This window comes from Typopeltis vanoorti, chromosome 19, assembly GCF_054136105.1.
Source record: "Typopeltis vanoorti isolate ZY-2024b chromosome 19, IOZ_Tvanoo_1.0, whole genome shotgun sequence".
In the NCBI taxonomy this organism is placed as follows: Eukaryota; Metazoa; Arthropoda; class Arachnida; order Uropygi; family Thelyphonidae; genus Typopeltis; species Typopeltis vanoorti.
In genome coordinates this window covers 41,262,257-41,279,351 of record NC_143567.1, presented here as the reverse complement: position 1 = coordinate 41,279,351, position 17,095 = coordinate 41,262,257, and the positions used below count along the sequence as shown (strand labels likewise).

Sequence of the window (17,095 nt, the reverse complement as noted above, 5' to 3'; positions counted from 1 at the left end):
GACAATATTCTTTTCTAATATTCTACAGATTGGAAGATTACCAGCAAAATTTAAAAAATCGATGTTAATAGCCATTAAGAAACATGGAAAGTCCACTGATAAACATGAAAGCTATAGACCTATAGCACTGCTCAGTGTCTGTGTTAAGCTATTTGAAATATTTATTTACAATAGAATTAGCTCTATTATTATTGACACCCTCCCTCGTGAATAGGCCAATATCAGGTCCATCAAGTTTTGGCCCTAATGACTCATATAGAATCTGGTTTCGAAAAGTGCCTTAAATCTAGTGAAGACTTAACAGCAGCATATGACACCGTATGGAAGAACGGCATGATCTATAAATGACCTATCTGATCAAAGCTATTCTGTCTAATAGAACAATAGAGGTTGTTATAGATGATGATATTAGCAAGACAAGAACACTGAATAATGGACTCCAACAATAGAAGAGGACCCAGTACGTTCAGTTCTGGGTCCTCTTCTATTCAATTAAGATATTTCTGGCCTTCCAAGGACAACATCTAAAAAATTCGCATACGCCGATGATGTATACATCACATCCTACATCAGAACTTCTCTACTATAGAGAAGAAGTGGCTAGAGTTTTTGCAGCAAGAGCCATAGTTACCTACCAGAAATTGTTAAGAGCCACAAATTTACCTTTTGTTAATTGTTTAGAGTCACAAATTTACTTTTTGGAACATTTTTTAAGGGCAACATCAAAAGCTTCCGTAATATCAACGCCACGAGTACTATCTTTTAATGCTATTAAATCTAATAATTCTTCTCGCATCACTCCGTCCTCAAGAACGAGACGAATATAAATTGCTAATTGTGGTTGATCTGTAATGTCAGTTGATTCTTTTGTATCTTTTAATGTATCTTTTTAAATTTTCTGACAAGGTAATATAAATATAACTACTTTGCCGAACAGCAATGTAGTTAATTGAAAAATCAAATTAAAAAGAATACAAAATTAAGAAAAATAATAAATATAATTTATTTCTTAGTTGAGCCGCAATAAAACTTGAGGGCCACATGTGGCTTTCAAGCCGCAGTTTGGCTACCGTGGTTATAGAGAACATACTAACCAGTGACCTTCAGAAGCTAAATCACTTCTTCGAGAAGTGCCGCCTTATTCCAAGTAATACTAAGACTGAAACATGCTGTTTCCATTTGAACAATAGCATGGCACTTGATATCTTAAATGTAAACATACTACCACACTATTTTTATTAATATTATTATTATTATTGTTATTATTATTATTATTATGGGATACTCCAAGGAGTCATTAGACTCATCGAGGGAGGCCCTAAACATCATGTCAAGAACAACTATTCAACATCCACACAGTATCTATCATACTTTGCCTTGAACACATTCACAGTCATGGCACCCACAACAGACTCTGGCAACTTATTCCACTCATTCACTACTCTCCAAGTAAAAAACCTAGTTCTAACACCCTTGCTAACCACACTGTTGCCAAGTTTCCATGCATAGCCCTAGTCCTCCCACCACCACCAGTCCTGTTTTGAAAAATATCCTCTGAATTAATCTTATAGAAACCCTTCAGTAATTTGAATGCCTCAATCATATCACCCCTTTTCTGCCTATCAACCAATTTCTGCAACAACCTACAAATCTTCAACCTGTTCTCATAAGGTTCATTCCATAGACCTGCTATCATCTTGGTCACTCGCCTCTAGATCTTACCCACTGCCCCCCCCCCCTTCAAGAAAAACCCTTGGAACCTAGATCTGGGCACAGTAGTCAAGATGGGGCCTTATCAAGGCTCAATACGGAGGAACAATAACTTGCTTGTCTCTTCCCGTGAAAGTATTCTTCACTAACCAAGTTATTTGATGAGCTGATTTAGCCACTTTTGCAATGTGCCCCCTAAACTTCAACTCCCTATCCACCAACACACCCAAATCCCTGGCCTCGTCAATCTCCTGGAGAACAGTTCCACCAATGTAGTAATGCTGCTAATCTTTTCACCCCAAAATGCATAACCTTACACCTTGCCACATTAAATTGACATCCATTCTCCTTAGCCCAGTCCTCAAATCTATCCAAATCATCGTGCAAAATTTTGACATCATGTGCATTCACTATTGCCCTACCCAATTTCGCATTATCAGCAAACAAATGAACCGTTCCTCTCAGATCCTTCGGATATTTAATGAACAAATGATATGGTAGTGGTCCAAGAACAGAACCATGCTGCACATCACAGGTCGTCTTTTGGACTCTACTCCTGAATAAACTACTCTCTGATATCTCTCCATCAACCACCCACCTACCCATCTCACTAACCATATATCCATCCCCATATGCTGCAGTTTACTGATTAGAATTCCATATGGTATCCTGTCAAAGCTATTAGCAAAGTCCAGCAGTATCATTGTGTACCCATTACCCTTATCCAGTTCAGCCGTCACTGTGTTATAAATTGTGAGCAAGTTAGTGAGGCATGATCTACCCTTCACAAAATCATGCTGTCCCTCATACAGCATCTGACTTTCATCTATCTATTCCTGTATTTTTCTCTTGACTGCTTTCTCCGAAACCTTGACAATGACTCCTGATATGCTGATCATCGGTAATTTGCAACAGCAGTCTTGGAACCTACTTTATGAACTATTTTCCCCTCTTTCCATCCCCTCGTGACTAACCCAGACCCGAGACTCAAATTATACAAAATGGCCAAGGGCACTGACAATTCTTTAGCCGCTTCGCGTGGGATCCGAGCTCTGGTATACCATCCAATCCCATAGATTTATTCACATTAAGGTTTTGTAATGTAATATTCACCTCAATTCCCGTATAAGCTATTGGTTCCTTCATTCCTGCAATATCACCACCATTTTAATCCAAAGTATCTGGGCATAATCCTAGACAGAACCCTCTCATTTAATAGACATCTCTCCAATATTGCTGACAAACTCAGGAATAGAAATAACATATTGTATAAACTTGTCGAAACAACCTGGGGGGTTTGTTCTCCCATATTAAGGACATCAGCTCTGGGCCTCGGTTACTCAATACTCAACTGCTGAATACTTTTCAGCTGTTTGGCTGAACAGCGCATCCATTAAATTAATTGATACCGTTCTGAATCAGACAGTGCATATAATTTCTGGAACAATGAAGACTACGCCATCATATTGGCTACCAGTTATGACCGACATACAACCGACGCAACTACGACGCCAAGACAAACTGATTCGCGAATATAACAAAATTTGCTGGAATCCACTGCTTCCTATACACCCTGATATATATTGACAGCTTTACATCACAGAGACATAAGTTAAGCCTATTATAACAGCTCAACGACTTGTCACCGAGGGGTATGATGCAACAATAGCATGGCAGACGGAATGGACTGCACAAGCCCCAGTAATATGCCATACTGTCTTTAAACTAAACAGCCCTCCATCAGGGTTCGACCTACCTCGAAAACTATGGACCTCCCTAAATAGGGATCGCACCAACCAAAGTAGGGGCGGAGCTTCCTTGGGGAATTAAGACCAAACTCATCTTGTGACTGCAGTGAGGAAAACCAAACTATATAACATATCACGTTTTGAGTGTCTTCACAGAGGCTACATGGGACCTGTAACTACGGTGACCACATGTTCTTTATTTAAGACGACAGTCCTTTATTTTATTGCTCTGTACTTTAGATTTATTTATTTTTTCTAAAATGGTCATTTTGTCCTTTATTTTGTGAATTGAAATAGTAAATTGAATATTGGTGCGTTGCACACGGCCCATAGAAACATGAAACTGTCATTTCACCGGCACACGCTAGAAGCGGCACATATGGCTGCGTCGTTGATGTGCGTGTGTATAGTACAGAAGCGTATTGCATGTTCGAGCAGGTAAAGCTTAATATTTTCATTAGTGAACAATATGTGAAAAAAAACAATTCAAAATCGAAACATTGAAAGCATTCATTTATACCAAATGCAACTTTGACATAAATTTTATACAGTCTTATGAAATTTTAAAACACACACCTGATTTATTAAAAAAATGTTCATTCTTGTGAAAAGTATGAAAATGAAGTTTTTTTTGAGTAATAATATCATTGTTTAAAATGCTATGTATATACTTATATTTTACAATAAATGTTATAAAGCTTTTTAGTTTTAGTGAAACAAATAAAGCAACCTGCTGTTTTTGTTTATTATGAAACAATTTCTAATTTGTCCTTTATTTTCTCCAAAAAAAATATGGTTACCGTACCCGTAACAAACTTTATAGCAGTTTCTACAGATGCTGTTGACTGGCGGTCGAACTTAGACATGCGATTTTAATTTTATGATTATTTGTATATTTTCATATGTATATACAGGGTGGCCATAAAATAACTTTCCCTCTTTGGAGGCATCTGTAGCTAAAACCAATAAACGTAATGAGACCATATTTTATATTGAGACTTTTGAAGGCATGGGGAGATGATTTCCGCTTAAAAAAGATTTAGTACCAAAAGTAGCCGATAGGTGAAATTTTGGCACTGGCAGAGCTGAAAACAAGCGGATAATTACATTAAAGGCAGATAAAATGGAATAATAACATTTCGACGATGTTAGTGACAGCCATGTCACTCATTCCAGCTGGATATGTGGCGCGTTTCAATGATGATGATGATAATAATAATAATAATAATAATAATAATAATAATAATAATAATAATAATTAAACTAAAACAACAACTTGCGTGAGACACAGAAATTAATGTAGTGATTGAACTCAAAGGAAATAATGTTTTATTCATCAGAATCAAGGTTCCCTGTACAACATACATGATTTTCAATGTGTTGACCTTTCTTGTGTACAACGAATTGCATCCGGTGTGCGACATGCTCCACAGTTGAGCATAAGGAGTTGAATTGGATGTTCATAACAGCCCGTTTTATGTTCTCTTGCAAGACATGCAAGTTGGGAACGCCACCAACACACACAGCGGATTTCAAATACTCCCACAGCAAAAAGTCACATGGAGTGATGTCCTAAGGATCGAGGCGGCCATGCCGTCGGAAAAAACTGACTAATAGCCCTCTCATTATTGAAATGCTGGCATAAAAGATGCTGTACTGAACGTTCAATGTGTGGCCATGCTACATCCTGCATAAAAATTATGGAGTCCAAACATTGTCTTTCTGCAATGTAGGAATGACAAAATTTTCCAGCATTCTTCGATAAATCCCTCCACTAATGGAGCAGGTTACAGGAACTGTTGGGGTAATATGCTCAAAAAGGCATGGCCCTATTATGATATTGGCTACAAAGCCACACCACATGGTTACTTTTGGAGAATACAGTGGTATTTGCTGGATCGCTTGGGGATTCAGATGCCCATATTCTACAGTTGTGAGTGTTGACCGACCCATTCAGATAAAAATGAGCCTCATCACCCCACAATATTCTTCAAGGTTGACAAGTCATTGTCAACCTCCATTCGGGCAAGAAACGTTTGCGCGAAGGTCATACGCTTATCATAATCTGCGGTAGTTAGGGCTTGCACACGACTGAACTTATACGGATAGAAGTAAAGCATTTTCTGTAAGATTTTCCAGACTGTACCATAAGCCATATCAAATTCGCGAGGTATGGCACGAGCTCTTGGACCAGTACTGGTCCCTGTGTCGTCGAACACTGCAGTAGCAACGTCTGTTACTATCTCTTCTTCCACTGCTTTCCGCCCTCTGCCAGGTCTAATTCCTAGTGATCCAGTTTCTTCAAACCTCTTAATCATAGCTCTCAGTGCTACAGCTGACATAGGACCTGTACTCAGGTTATGAAGCCTTCTAAATTCCAAAGGGCCGCTACGGCATTGCACTGTTTAAGGTAAAACAACTTAACAAGTAAAGCACGCTGAGGAAAGGTAGGTCGCATATTGAGCACAATTGGTAAATCATTCGAATAATTCCCTAAACGTTCCCAATCCATTTTTAAGTGGAATTGGTGGAGCTGCTGTGACGTACGCACATTCCAATTTGCATAATCCTTTTTGCCTGCGTTTACTGCAAATATTTGACCGCTTTCGTCTTCATCAGCTCCAAAAGATCCCCTATCGGCGACTTTAGGTACTAAATCTTTTTTTCGCGGAATTCATCTCCGCATATCTTCAAAGTCTCAATATAAAATTTGGTCTCATTCCGTTTATTGGTTTTAGCTGCAGATTCCTCCAAAGAGGGAAAGTTAATTTATGGCTATCTTTTATGCATTTGTCTTGTACATCATTTTTAAATGTGTGTGGTGGCGTATGCATGTATTCTTCTTAGCCAAATGCTAAATAATCTACACAGTACGCTATTTTTTGAATATCAATTACATGTGTTACTTGGACAATTGCAAGATAAAAAGACACAAATTTGCGTATATGAGGATTCAAAAATCTGAGTTTCCAGAAGAAAAAGAAAGAAAGAAAACCCTAATACCTCTATATGAAGAATATAAAATTCGTTTCTTAATGACGAGAATAGAACGTGGTTATTTTCCAATCGAATTGCACAGTTTTTGGTCTTTCATCCAACTACACTATGATAATAATGTAGTTGGATGAAAATATACCCATTGGGTTAGATGGCATATCGGCCCATGTGTTACGAGAATGTGCAAGAGAATTAGCAACTCCTCTAACCAGAATGTTTAATTTAAGCCTCAGTTCTGGTAAAGTGCCAATAGAGTGGAAAGAGGGGGAAATAGTTCCATTGCACAAGGGAGGCTCTAAGACTGAGGTTGCAAATTATTGACCAATCAATATATCTGGAGTGGTGGTTAAGATTTTGGAGAAATTGGTTAAAATTAGAATTCAGGACTGGGTGGACAGCAATATGATACTTTATAAGTGGCAACATGGTTTTGTGAAGGGTAGGTCTTGCCTAAGTAATTTGCTTACTTTCTATAATAAAGTAACAGTGGAGTTGGATAAAGGAAATCCTTACTCAGTGATACTGCTTGACTTTGCAAAAGCTTTTGACAGGATTCCACATGGAACTCTTTTACATAAATTAGAGCAAATGGGTTTGGATCCGAAGATAGTGATTTGGATTAAAGGATGGCTGGCGGACAGATATCAAAGAGTGGTTTACGGAGGAGCTGAGTCCAGGATAAGGCAAGTGACTAGTGGTGTACCTCAGGGCTCAGTTCTTGGTCCTCTATTATTTAATTTGTACATCAATGATATTGGAAATACCTTGAATAAAAATATCCACTTGTTTATTGATGATGCAAAATTGGGAAGAGCGATAATCAATTCAAATGATGTGGATATTTTACAGGATGACTTAAATAGGCTGACGGTATAGTATGGTATGGACTGAGGTAAATGGCTGTCAGTTCAACGTGGCTAAGTGTAAGGTGATGCACTTCAGGAGGATGACATCGCATGCTGTTTACTATATTAACGGAACTGAACTGCAGGAAGTTGATGAGACAAGAGACTTGGGAGTTATTGTGGACAGAGAACTTAAATTTAAAGGGCATATTGCAAAGATTGCCAAAACATCACATCAAATTACATGGTTGTTGAGGAACATACCAACAAGCAGGGACAGGGAAGTTATTGTTCCACTCTATAAGGCATTAATAAGACCGCATTTGGACTACTGTGCACAGATCTAGTCGCCAGGATTTCTTGGTGATGCGGAAGTGGTGGAGAGGATTCAGAGGCAGGTTACAAAGATTGTTGCAGGTCTGTGGGATGTTCCCTATGAGGATAGATTGATGATCTGTGGGCTCCAAAAACTAGCTGATAGACGTAGGAGAGGAGATATGATAGAGGTATTTAAATTGTTAAAGGGATTTTACAGGATTGATACTGATGATATTCTTAAGACCAGTGCAAGGTGTGAGAGAACGAGGGGCCATCCCTGGAGATTGTGTAAGAGTGTGGTTAACAAGGGTGTTAGGACTAGATTTTTTACTTGGAGGGTTGTGAATGGGTGGAATGCTTTGCCAGAGGTGGTTGTGAATGCTTCAACTGTGAATGAATTTAAGGAGAGGTATGACAGGTATTGTGTAAATAATAGTTAGTGTGTCAATGTCGGGTTTCCCGAGATGAGTCTTTTGACTCCATGGAGACACCGTTAAAATAATAATAATAATAATGATAATAATAATAATAATAATAATAATAATAATAACAGAAAACTATAACTATAAACAATGGTATTTTATTCTTGTTGTCGAGATCCGTCGTTTCGTTATGACATCAGTCAAACTTAACTGACAGAAGAAAAACTGTTATTGACGATTTTTCTTTTGCCTATAGGCGATTGTATTCGCTTATAGGCAGATTCTTGATACTGCTGTTTCATGTACGAAGAAAACAAAAGCAGCATCAATTTCCCTACAACAATTATATCACACTTTCGTACATCAAGAATTTGCATGGATATGTTTTTAAGGAGAAGTGAAAAACATCTCGCAAGTAATTTTAAACTTAATTGCATTAAAACTACATTTATGTTCATAAAAACAGTTCTCTATTTCCGATTCTCCCCCTTCCCCCCGAAAAAAAACGAAAGATCAAGAGGAATTTATTAATGTAAAGACATCCATGAATATTATTAAAAGGAGATAAAAATGTTAGGATGGGCTTTCCATACCGTGTGAGAAAACACAGTTTTATCATGCAGCTCTACGTCGAGCCCAATTGCTATTTAGGGAGAGATTTAAAGACGAGGTGGAAATTAAACCTTGTTTAACAAGGAGCAATATGATAACAAAATTAACAGAAAGAACGGCCCCGCCTGCTCACTATAGAGAATAAAATATGTTTGCGAATTTATTTAGAGATGTTATTAGTCTTTATTTTTAAAACACATCACCTACTAGTTTCGCTTTCCCTAAAACACTAAAGCAAACAAATAAAAAATAATAATAAGTGGACGCAACCTAAACACAAATGTGAAGTAGCTTGCCATGAGCTAGTTGCCATCATGAAACGGCCGCTGATGATTCTTGGCAAAATTGAAATCTGTGATGTTCAAAGATGTGATGATAAATTTCCAGATGGCTTTTCATATATAAGTCCTTGAGTCCATGGGCATGATATTCTGTATAAACTACAGGGTGGTTATAAAAGAGATGCAGTCCTTAGAATGCCTGAGGAACCATCAAGAACAAATAAATTCGTAAGCGTCTGAAATTCTGTCTTAAGATTATGTTGATTTCGTAAGATCAAAAAGCTAAATTATGGATCAAAATGTCAGGATTAACCTGAAAATTTGATATCTCTTTCATACCATCATTTTATGTCCCTACATTGAACGATTTCTATTATCGTTATGTTTACTGTTAGGCAAATACAACAAAATAAATACATTTTTATTGATATTCGATTTGTTCACCTCTACTTGCATACTGCTCACCACATCCTGTTACTTATTTTCGTGTTAGGCTCACGGGATTCTCATGGTAAGTTACTCGTCTTTTAGAAACAAAGCTGCATATGTTAGAGCTGTTAATCATATGCACTGTCTACTATGTTTATAAATTGCTTCTGTTTTTCTAGGTGGTGTGCCTGTTTTGCAGAATTAAAAAATTCTCCTAGCCAAATATGAGAGCAATTAACTATTTAACTCACTGCCAGTTAAAAAGCTCTTCGAACCTAAATCTTTTCAATCAAACAGAATCGTTGAAAACGACTCAGTTATAGAGGCTCGTTGAAAGGAGTTCTTATGTTCTTAATTCTGTCACTATATTTATTCACCTTAAAGATAATGGGTGTTAATGTAATGTGAAAAAATGTAAAGATATGCTATTTGGAATATATAGATTACAAGCTGTGTATCACATTGATGGCACTATACTCCAGGAAATTGATGATGTTAGAGATTTAGGGAGGGTGTTAGACAGAGTTAAATTTTAGAGGACATAATGCTAATATTGTTAAGGTAGTCCATAAGATTACTTGGTTATTGAACAAGTAGAGATAAGGAAGGTGTCATTCATCTTTATAAGGCTTTGATACGGTTCCATATGGATTATTGTGCTCAGGTCTGGTCTCCTAGGTTTCTTGGGTATGAGGAAGCAGTGGAGGAAATTCAGAGGCGAGCGACTGAGATGGTGAATGGTTTATGGAATGATCCCTATAAAGACAGATTGAGGGTGTGTCAATTGCAGAAGTTGGTTGATAGGAGAGAAAGAGGGGAAATAGGATTGATGCAGGGGAAATATTTCAGCACTTGGTTAGAGAGGTCAGAACAAGAGCTCATCCTTAGAAGTTGAAGAAAGGTTTTGTTAGTAGGGGTGTGAGGACTAGATTCTTTGCTTGGAGAGTTGTGAATGGGTGGAATGGGATGCCAGAGTCAGTTGTGAGTGTTCTGTTTGTTAATGGGTTCAAGGACAGGTATGATAGATTGTGTGGATAGTTTGGGTCTCCTGCGAGGAGTCTTCGGACTATGGAGATGTCCATATAATAACGACTTTTCTATCGGATCTATTAAAAATATGGTAAAAAGAAAATGCACACGTAATGAAAGAAATTTATTCTTCAAGACAATGGATACGTAATGAAAGAAATTTATTCTTCAAGACAATGCTTTTGTAAATCCACATCTAAATTACTCTGCTATGTGCATTTCTGATCGTTTGAATAATTTTTATTTGTTTTATTTATTTATTTTTTATTACCTGGTTGTCAACTACACAACATAAGTGTACTTCCTTTTCCGTTGTTCTCAACACGTGATATGAACTTGCCTTGTTTGGTATCGCTGCTGTTGTCTGTGTATATTAGTTTAAAATATATTTCGTAGATGTTTTCGGTAACGAGTTTTGATATGTTTCGATGTGGATTATCAAAAGTATCTTGCACGTTTTCTTTGTTAAATAGCGACACACATTGCAGATTTCCCAGTTTATGTCATATGTTTTATTCCCATGGTTTCAGAGCCGCTGCAAATGTAACAGAAACTAAGTTGAGAACATTCAGAGATAAACTAGAATCAGGTCCATCGTTGAATCACTTTGTACAAAGCACATTATTAAAAAACGCATCTGATAATTCACAGAGTGACATTTCTATAAAACCACATCCGTATATCACCAATGAGCAAGTTTCTGGTAATGACAGAAAAGGTGTGGGTTTCTTTTTATATAGCCTACATACTTCTATCAGACTCTTCTGTTGTATAGAGTGGCGTAGCGGAACAACCGCTTTGCGAATGAAATAAAAAAAAAAAAAATTAGAGAACGTGTAATAATAAATATAAATTTGTATTTGTAAAATCTATATTCCACAAAAAATTGCAATCTACTTTATCAATTAAACGTCTTTCGATTACTTTGCTCAACAAACAGTGGTGCTTCTTTAAAATTTCTTTCATTTACAAATTAAAAAAAAAACAAAACTAAGGCAGTAACCCCTCCTTATCACAAAGTTAGAAATAACATAAATTCATAAAGAATAAAAGGGGTTAACTGATAATTATTTTTATACGTTTATAACAACATGGGTCCATTTCTGGACAGATGGAGATATGGCTATATCCGGATTTAGCTGCTTGGAACCTACAGTCATGGTCTAGTTACATTAGTCTAGTTTTAACAAACACACTCAAAGCTTGTAAACAGCATTCCTTTAGATGCTGTTAAGTTGATCAAGGTTTAACTGTGTATTTTTACTGAAATGATGAGTATATTGCTTTACAGTTTTTGTAATGACAGTGCAAGAACTGCCATTGAAGAATATTGGTAACTCTTTCTGCACTCTATTGGCCCTAATTAGCAATTTTTATTGAGGAATGCTGGTGGTGTTGTGTCTGCAGAAAACTGGATATGGCGTATATTTATTTGACGTAATCACAATTCAGAATTATGTGCTTCAAGCAGCACAGTGTAGTCTTTGAACCAATACATAGCAAATATTAACATGATTTGGAGTTTTTAAAATGACTGGTGATTGCTGAGTGTTTATTTCCATACCATTTGCAAGAAGTACAGCTTGAAGAGACAAGTTATGGGCCATAAGTGAACTGTAAATTATCGGGTGCTTAATTTTGATGCATGCACGTTCTGATGAAACATTTATTCAAGATAGAGTGAATAATGCTCATCATGAGCATTTATAGGCTGATGCACCTCTTTGTGTGCATTATTTGAAACAAGCTTCCAGTGCTGGGTTCTCATAAATATGCGGTGGGTGTCATTTTTTTTTTTTTTTGTGATAACATGTATTTCCATCATGATGGATTTCCACCAAATTTTTTCTAATAGGTATATAAGCACAATAAAAGAACAGCAGTACATTGCACCCTTCTGTTGAAAAAAAACTTGAGTTCAATTCTCATTGTTATAAGAGGAATCTTTCTATGGGTTTATTAATTGAAGGCAAGTTAGTTGATTTCATACGTAGTTTGCATGGTTTTTCTCCTGGAAATTCTAGGTTTGTCATCCTACATACAGGCAACTTGGCTAAGATAATACACACCATTTATACATAAAATACTAGTGGTGGTGGGTGGTGGATTAAGTAGTGAAAATTGTGAGTTGTGTGTTGTAGAGTTCCCTCCCTCGGTGATGAACCCTTAGAGGTGTCACAAAATAATTACCCAAGGAAAATTAATCACTTTAAGTTTGGCAAATTATGCCTGGGACAACCTATATCCATTAAATACAATAATAAATAAAAAGTTAGCTATTGAATTAGTTAACAGTATAAAATCATCTATCTTCCTCAACAGTATATATCTAGAAAACCTGGACTTACCGCTTTTGGGGGGGAGAGAAGCAATTGCTCCACTATGCCACTTGTATACTTTTTACCTTCTCATTATAATAATGAGTGGATAATATAGATTGAAGTGTGTTATTAATTAGGTATCTCCATATAGTGTCTTAGGACTGATTTCAGGAATTCATTTCTATCTCATAGGTTGTTCTTGTAGATAAACTTATACGTTGGTTATACATAGCTTTTCATTTTTCAGGAAATCACAACATATACTAGAATATTAAAAACTTTCATCGGTATCTTTCTATAATTCGGTAATGTTGCATTGCCATCTTCATCACAAAATAATGATATGTGCATGTATGCACTAAGCAAATGAGGCTGAAGAAAGGCAAGCAACTGAAATCAGATCTAAAGGCACCCTCCTAGCAGGCTAAATTGGGCTGTTTTGGCCATTGGGCTGATGTTCTTAGAATGCAAGCTTCCCAAATTTGGGACAGTCTCATGCACCCAAATCTGTTGAGTTTTGGGAAGTTTTTCAGAGCTAAGGCTAATTTAAGGAATGATCTTTCATACTTGTACTTGCAGCAGTGTAATAAAGTGGCCTTCTTCCAGCATATTCTGTGCATGGTCAGCAAGTCCTGAGTGGCTGTATTGGTGAAACCGGATGTAGTCCTTGTGTTCAGATATCCTGATATTGGCTGTCATGCCTGTTTGGCCATAGCAGAACAGTTTGCAACTACAAGGGACCTGGTATACTCCAGGTAGGCAGTCTAGGGGAAGTGGTTGATCTTTGGTAGAGTGGATAAGAGATGCCAGTTTCTTATGTGGTTTGTAACTAGTTGTGAGGTCATATTTTCTTAGGATTTTTGTTAGTTTTTCAGATGTACCCGGATATAAAGAATGGTGATAGATTTAAAGTAATCTCTGTTATGAAGGGGGGGGGTTGTGGTTAACTGGTTTTAATATTTTTAATATCATTGCCTAAAGTGTTAAGGATATGGTTAAGTTCAGTAGTTAGAGCATTGTTATCTGAACTGATTAATTTTGCCCTGTTATGTAGGGTTTTAATAATCCTGTATTGCTTTTTTTTTGAGGGGGAGAGTGTAACTGCTGGTGAATGCTATCTACCTGTATATGTAGGTTTTCTGTAAAGAAAGAAATCCAGGGATCGATTGTTTGAGTATGTTGAGAAATTGTGAAGTGTATGCAGGCCATATGGCCAAATATCAAACACATCATCCATGTAGCTTATCCAAACAGTGGGTTTATGTGGGGCAGAGTTTAAGGCTTTTTCTTCACAGATCTCCACATAGAAGTTGGGCAGGGGTAGAGAGAGAGTGTAAAACTTCTAGAGGGGACATGGCTGTTGCCTCTAGAAGTTTGTAGAATTTTCCTTGATAAATGAAATATCCTGAGTTCATGGCAAACTGAAATAGGGCTGAAGTATCAGGAGGAGAATTTGGCTTGGATGAGGTCTAAGGTATCTAGACGCGACATTAGTGAATAAGGAAGAGACATCAAAACTGATCATTATGTCAGTGTGTTGGAGTGAGAGGGTTTCTATACTGGCTTTATAGTGGGCTGAGTTTTTTACATGTTAAGGTGTGTTGCCAGTATATTGTGTGAGCACTTTGGCTAAATGTTTGGCTAATTTGTATGTGGGGGGGGGGGAATCAATCCATCCACAGTGGGACATAGTGGTACATTCTGCTTATGGATTTTTGGTAGTCCATATATTTGGGAGGAGGGGTCTAAAGTTAAAACCTTTTGTGTAGCTAACTGCTGTTTTCACTTGCTTTACCAGCTGAGTATCTTACTGTCTTGTTGATTATATTCTTCATGTAACTGATTATTACTCATTTTATGCTGCCTCATAACCTTCTTGCAAATTGGATGCTTTATTTTTTTCCACTCATCCATTTTATATTTATCTTATTTAACCTGCTGATTTTTGAATATATATTCAGACATTGCTCTTGTTAAATTTTTGATCAGTCAGCATTGATCTCCTTTCTATCTGTCATTCTATGCAGTTGCTCCAAGCTGTCTCCCTATCTCTCTCTCTGTAATAACTACCTTTGTAGTTCCACACACACACACACACACACACACACACACACACACACACACACATATATATATATATATATATATATATACAAGATGTTCAAAAAAAGACTGAACTTTTGACATGGAGACTTTATTGCTCATTTTATAATATTTTAAGCACTGTCCCCTCTACTGGTGATACACCATTCCCAACATTTCTTCCATTGTTGGAATGTTTCCTGGAATGCACTTTCTGTGATGGCATGCAGTTCTCTTATCACATTTTCCCGAATTTCCTCTGTGGTTTGGAAATGACATCCTTTCAAAGTGGTTTTAAGTTTGGGAAACAAGAAAAAGTCTGCTGGGGCTAAGTTCAGAGAATATGGTGGACAGGGCACAATGGCTGTTTGATGTTTTGTCATATAACTGCGGATGAGTAGTGACTTGTGAGCCAGAGCATTGTCGTGGTGCAACATCCAAGTCTGGTTTTCCCACAATTCAGGCTTCTTCCTGCCACAACGTCCCTCAAACACACCAAACTTCCCATTACAACTCTTTGTTTACCATCTGACCATGTTTTACAAATTCATAATGGACAATGCCTTTCTAATCAAAAAAACACAACCAGCATTACCTTGATCTTTGACTGAATTATCAGTACTTTTTTTTTTTGTCAAGGAGACAAAAAAGTGCAGTTGAAACCAAGATGCGAAGATTGCATCTTGGTTTCAACAATATAGCCATAAACCCACGTCTCATCTTCTGTTATGATGTTTTTAAGAACGTTTTCATTACCATTTGCATTGGCAAACAGTTCCTGACTGATTTCAACATGGTTCTCTTTCTGATTGTCATTCAACAAACATGGCACGAATTTTGCACTGATGTTTTTCATCTGAATGCATCTGAAGTTTTTCAGCAAAATTTGATGGCAAGATCCTATGCTGATGCCCACTTCGTCAGCAACTTCTCGGACAGTTGACGATTTCCACGAATCACAGCATGAACTCTCTTGATCATCTGTTGATGTGGAAGGTCGTCCAGGCCTGGGATCTTCACCGACTGACGTTCTACCCTTTTTAAAATGAAAAACCACTCATAGCACTGCGTTTGGCTCATACAGTCCTCCCCATATGCTTGGTTAAGCAATTGAAATGTCTCTGTAATTTTTACCTAATTTGCAGCAAAATTTCACACACACAAACATTGTTCTTCAAGCTCTTTCATTGTCACTTTGTCATTAATCCGATGAACAGCTTGTGCACATGCTCACTTTAGCGGGTGTAACTTAACGACTATACATAGCAGAACAGAACAAATGGCAGTTTGTTGTCAAAACCTGCCACTAGCTGCAGTGCGCTCTCTATACTAGTTGGTGAACTATTTAAAAAGTTTAATCTTTTTTTGAACACCCTTCGTATATAGCCTTTCCTGACAGAAGTCATCCTATGCTTGGCAACCACCCTAGTGATCAAGCCCTGTTTTCATGGGTACTCTTGCCAACCAGATGCAGATTCAACACCTCATTCACAATAACATCCTGTGATGAAATAATCAAATCCAAGATTCTTTATCTTAGCACTTTCTTTATTACATACTTAAGAGAGTTGTCCTTCAAAAACTTAAGAAATTCGTTTTCTTAAATGACATCTCTTCCTTTCATTCTGTAATAAAAGGAAGAGATGTCATTTAATACAGGCCAGATGACCATAATTAAAATTGTTTGTCATCTGGCCTGTAGAACCACTTCACTGCTATATCCTCAAGTGGAGGAAGTTTTGAAGTGTCAACTAACACTGCATAAAAAACAAAAAAAGGATTGGGAGAATAGAAACCAGAACCTCTGATCTGGAGACCAAACATTACATCAGCCACTTAAGACCTCCTGTTAGCAAAAAAATGGTGTTTCACCAGGTTGTGAAAGTCATGTTACTAGGTAAGCCTGACTAGCCTTTCTTCCATTGAGAAATATATCTCTTTGTAGTAGGAAAACAAGGAATGAATTCACTGAAGCCTCTTTTATCACTAATGGGCAGGTGAAGCATGTATTGTCTTTCACTTGCCCATTAATTGTGATAGAAATATAAGGCCTTGAACTCCAAGGACATATATTTCAGGTCCATTAGTGACTAGTATGACAGGAATGATAACTCCTTGGACTTACTATTTCTGTCATACAGTAGATGCAGAAGAAGTTTCTCAGTACTTAACAGAAGGGGACAGAAAAGAGATCATCCCAAGAAGTTGAGTGAGAGTGTAGTTAGCAAGAAGGTAAGAACTAGATTCATTCTTTGCTTGGAGTTCATGAATGGGAAGAATGGGTTGGCCATAGTTTTTGAG

At 37.2% G+C, this 17,095-nt stretch overlaps 1 protein-coding gene across 2 annotated transcripts in view; it reads left to right on the top strand.

Moving 5' to 3' along the window:
• Positions 1-10,726: 10,726 nt before the first annotated feature.
• The window catches only part of LOC150096035 (mitochondrial tRNA methylthiotransferase CDK5RAP1), a 197,459-nt gene continuing 191,090 nt past the window's right edge, over positions 10,727-17,095 (top strand). The window contains exon 1 of one of the 2 annotated variants that reach the window (XM_090409462.1): positions 10,727-11,109. In XM_090409462.1, coding sequence (XP_090265588.1) covers positions 10,788-11,109 — 322 coding nt within the window. In that variant the 5' untranslated portion in view covers positions 10,727-10,787. Of the gene's footprint in view, positions 11,110-12,055; positions 12,169-17,095 lie in introns of those variants that run through there. The other variant, XM_090409464.1, reaches the window with a different exon arrangement.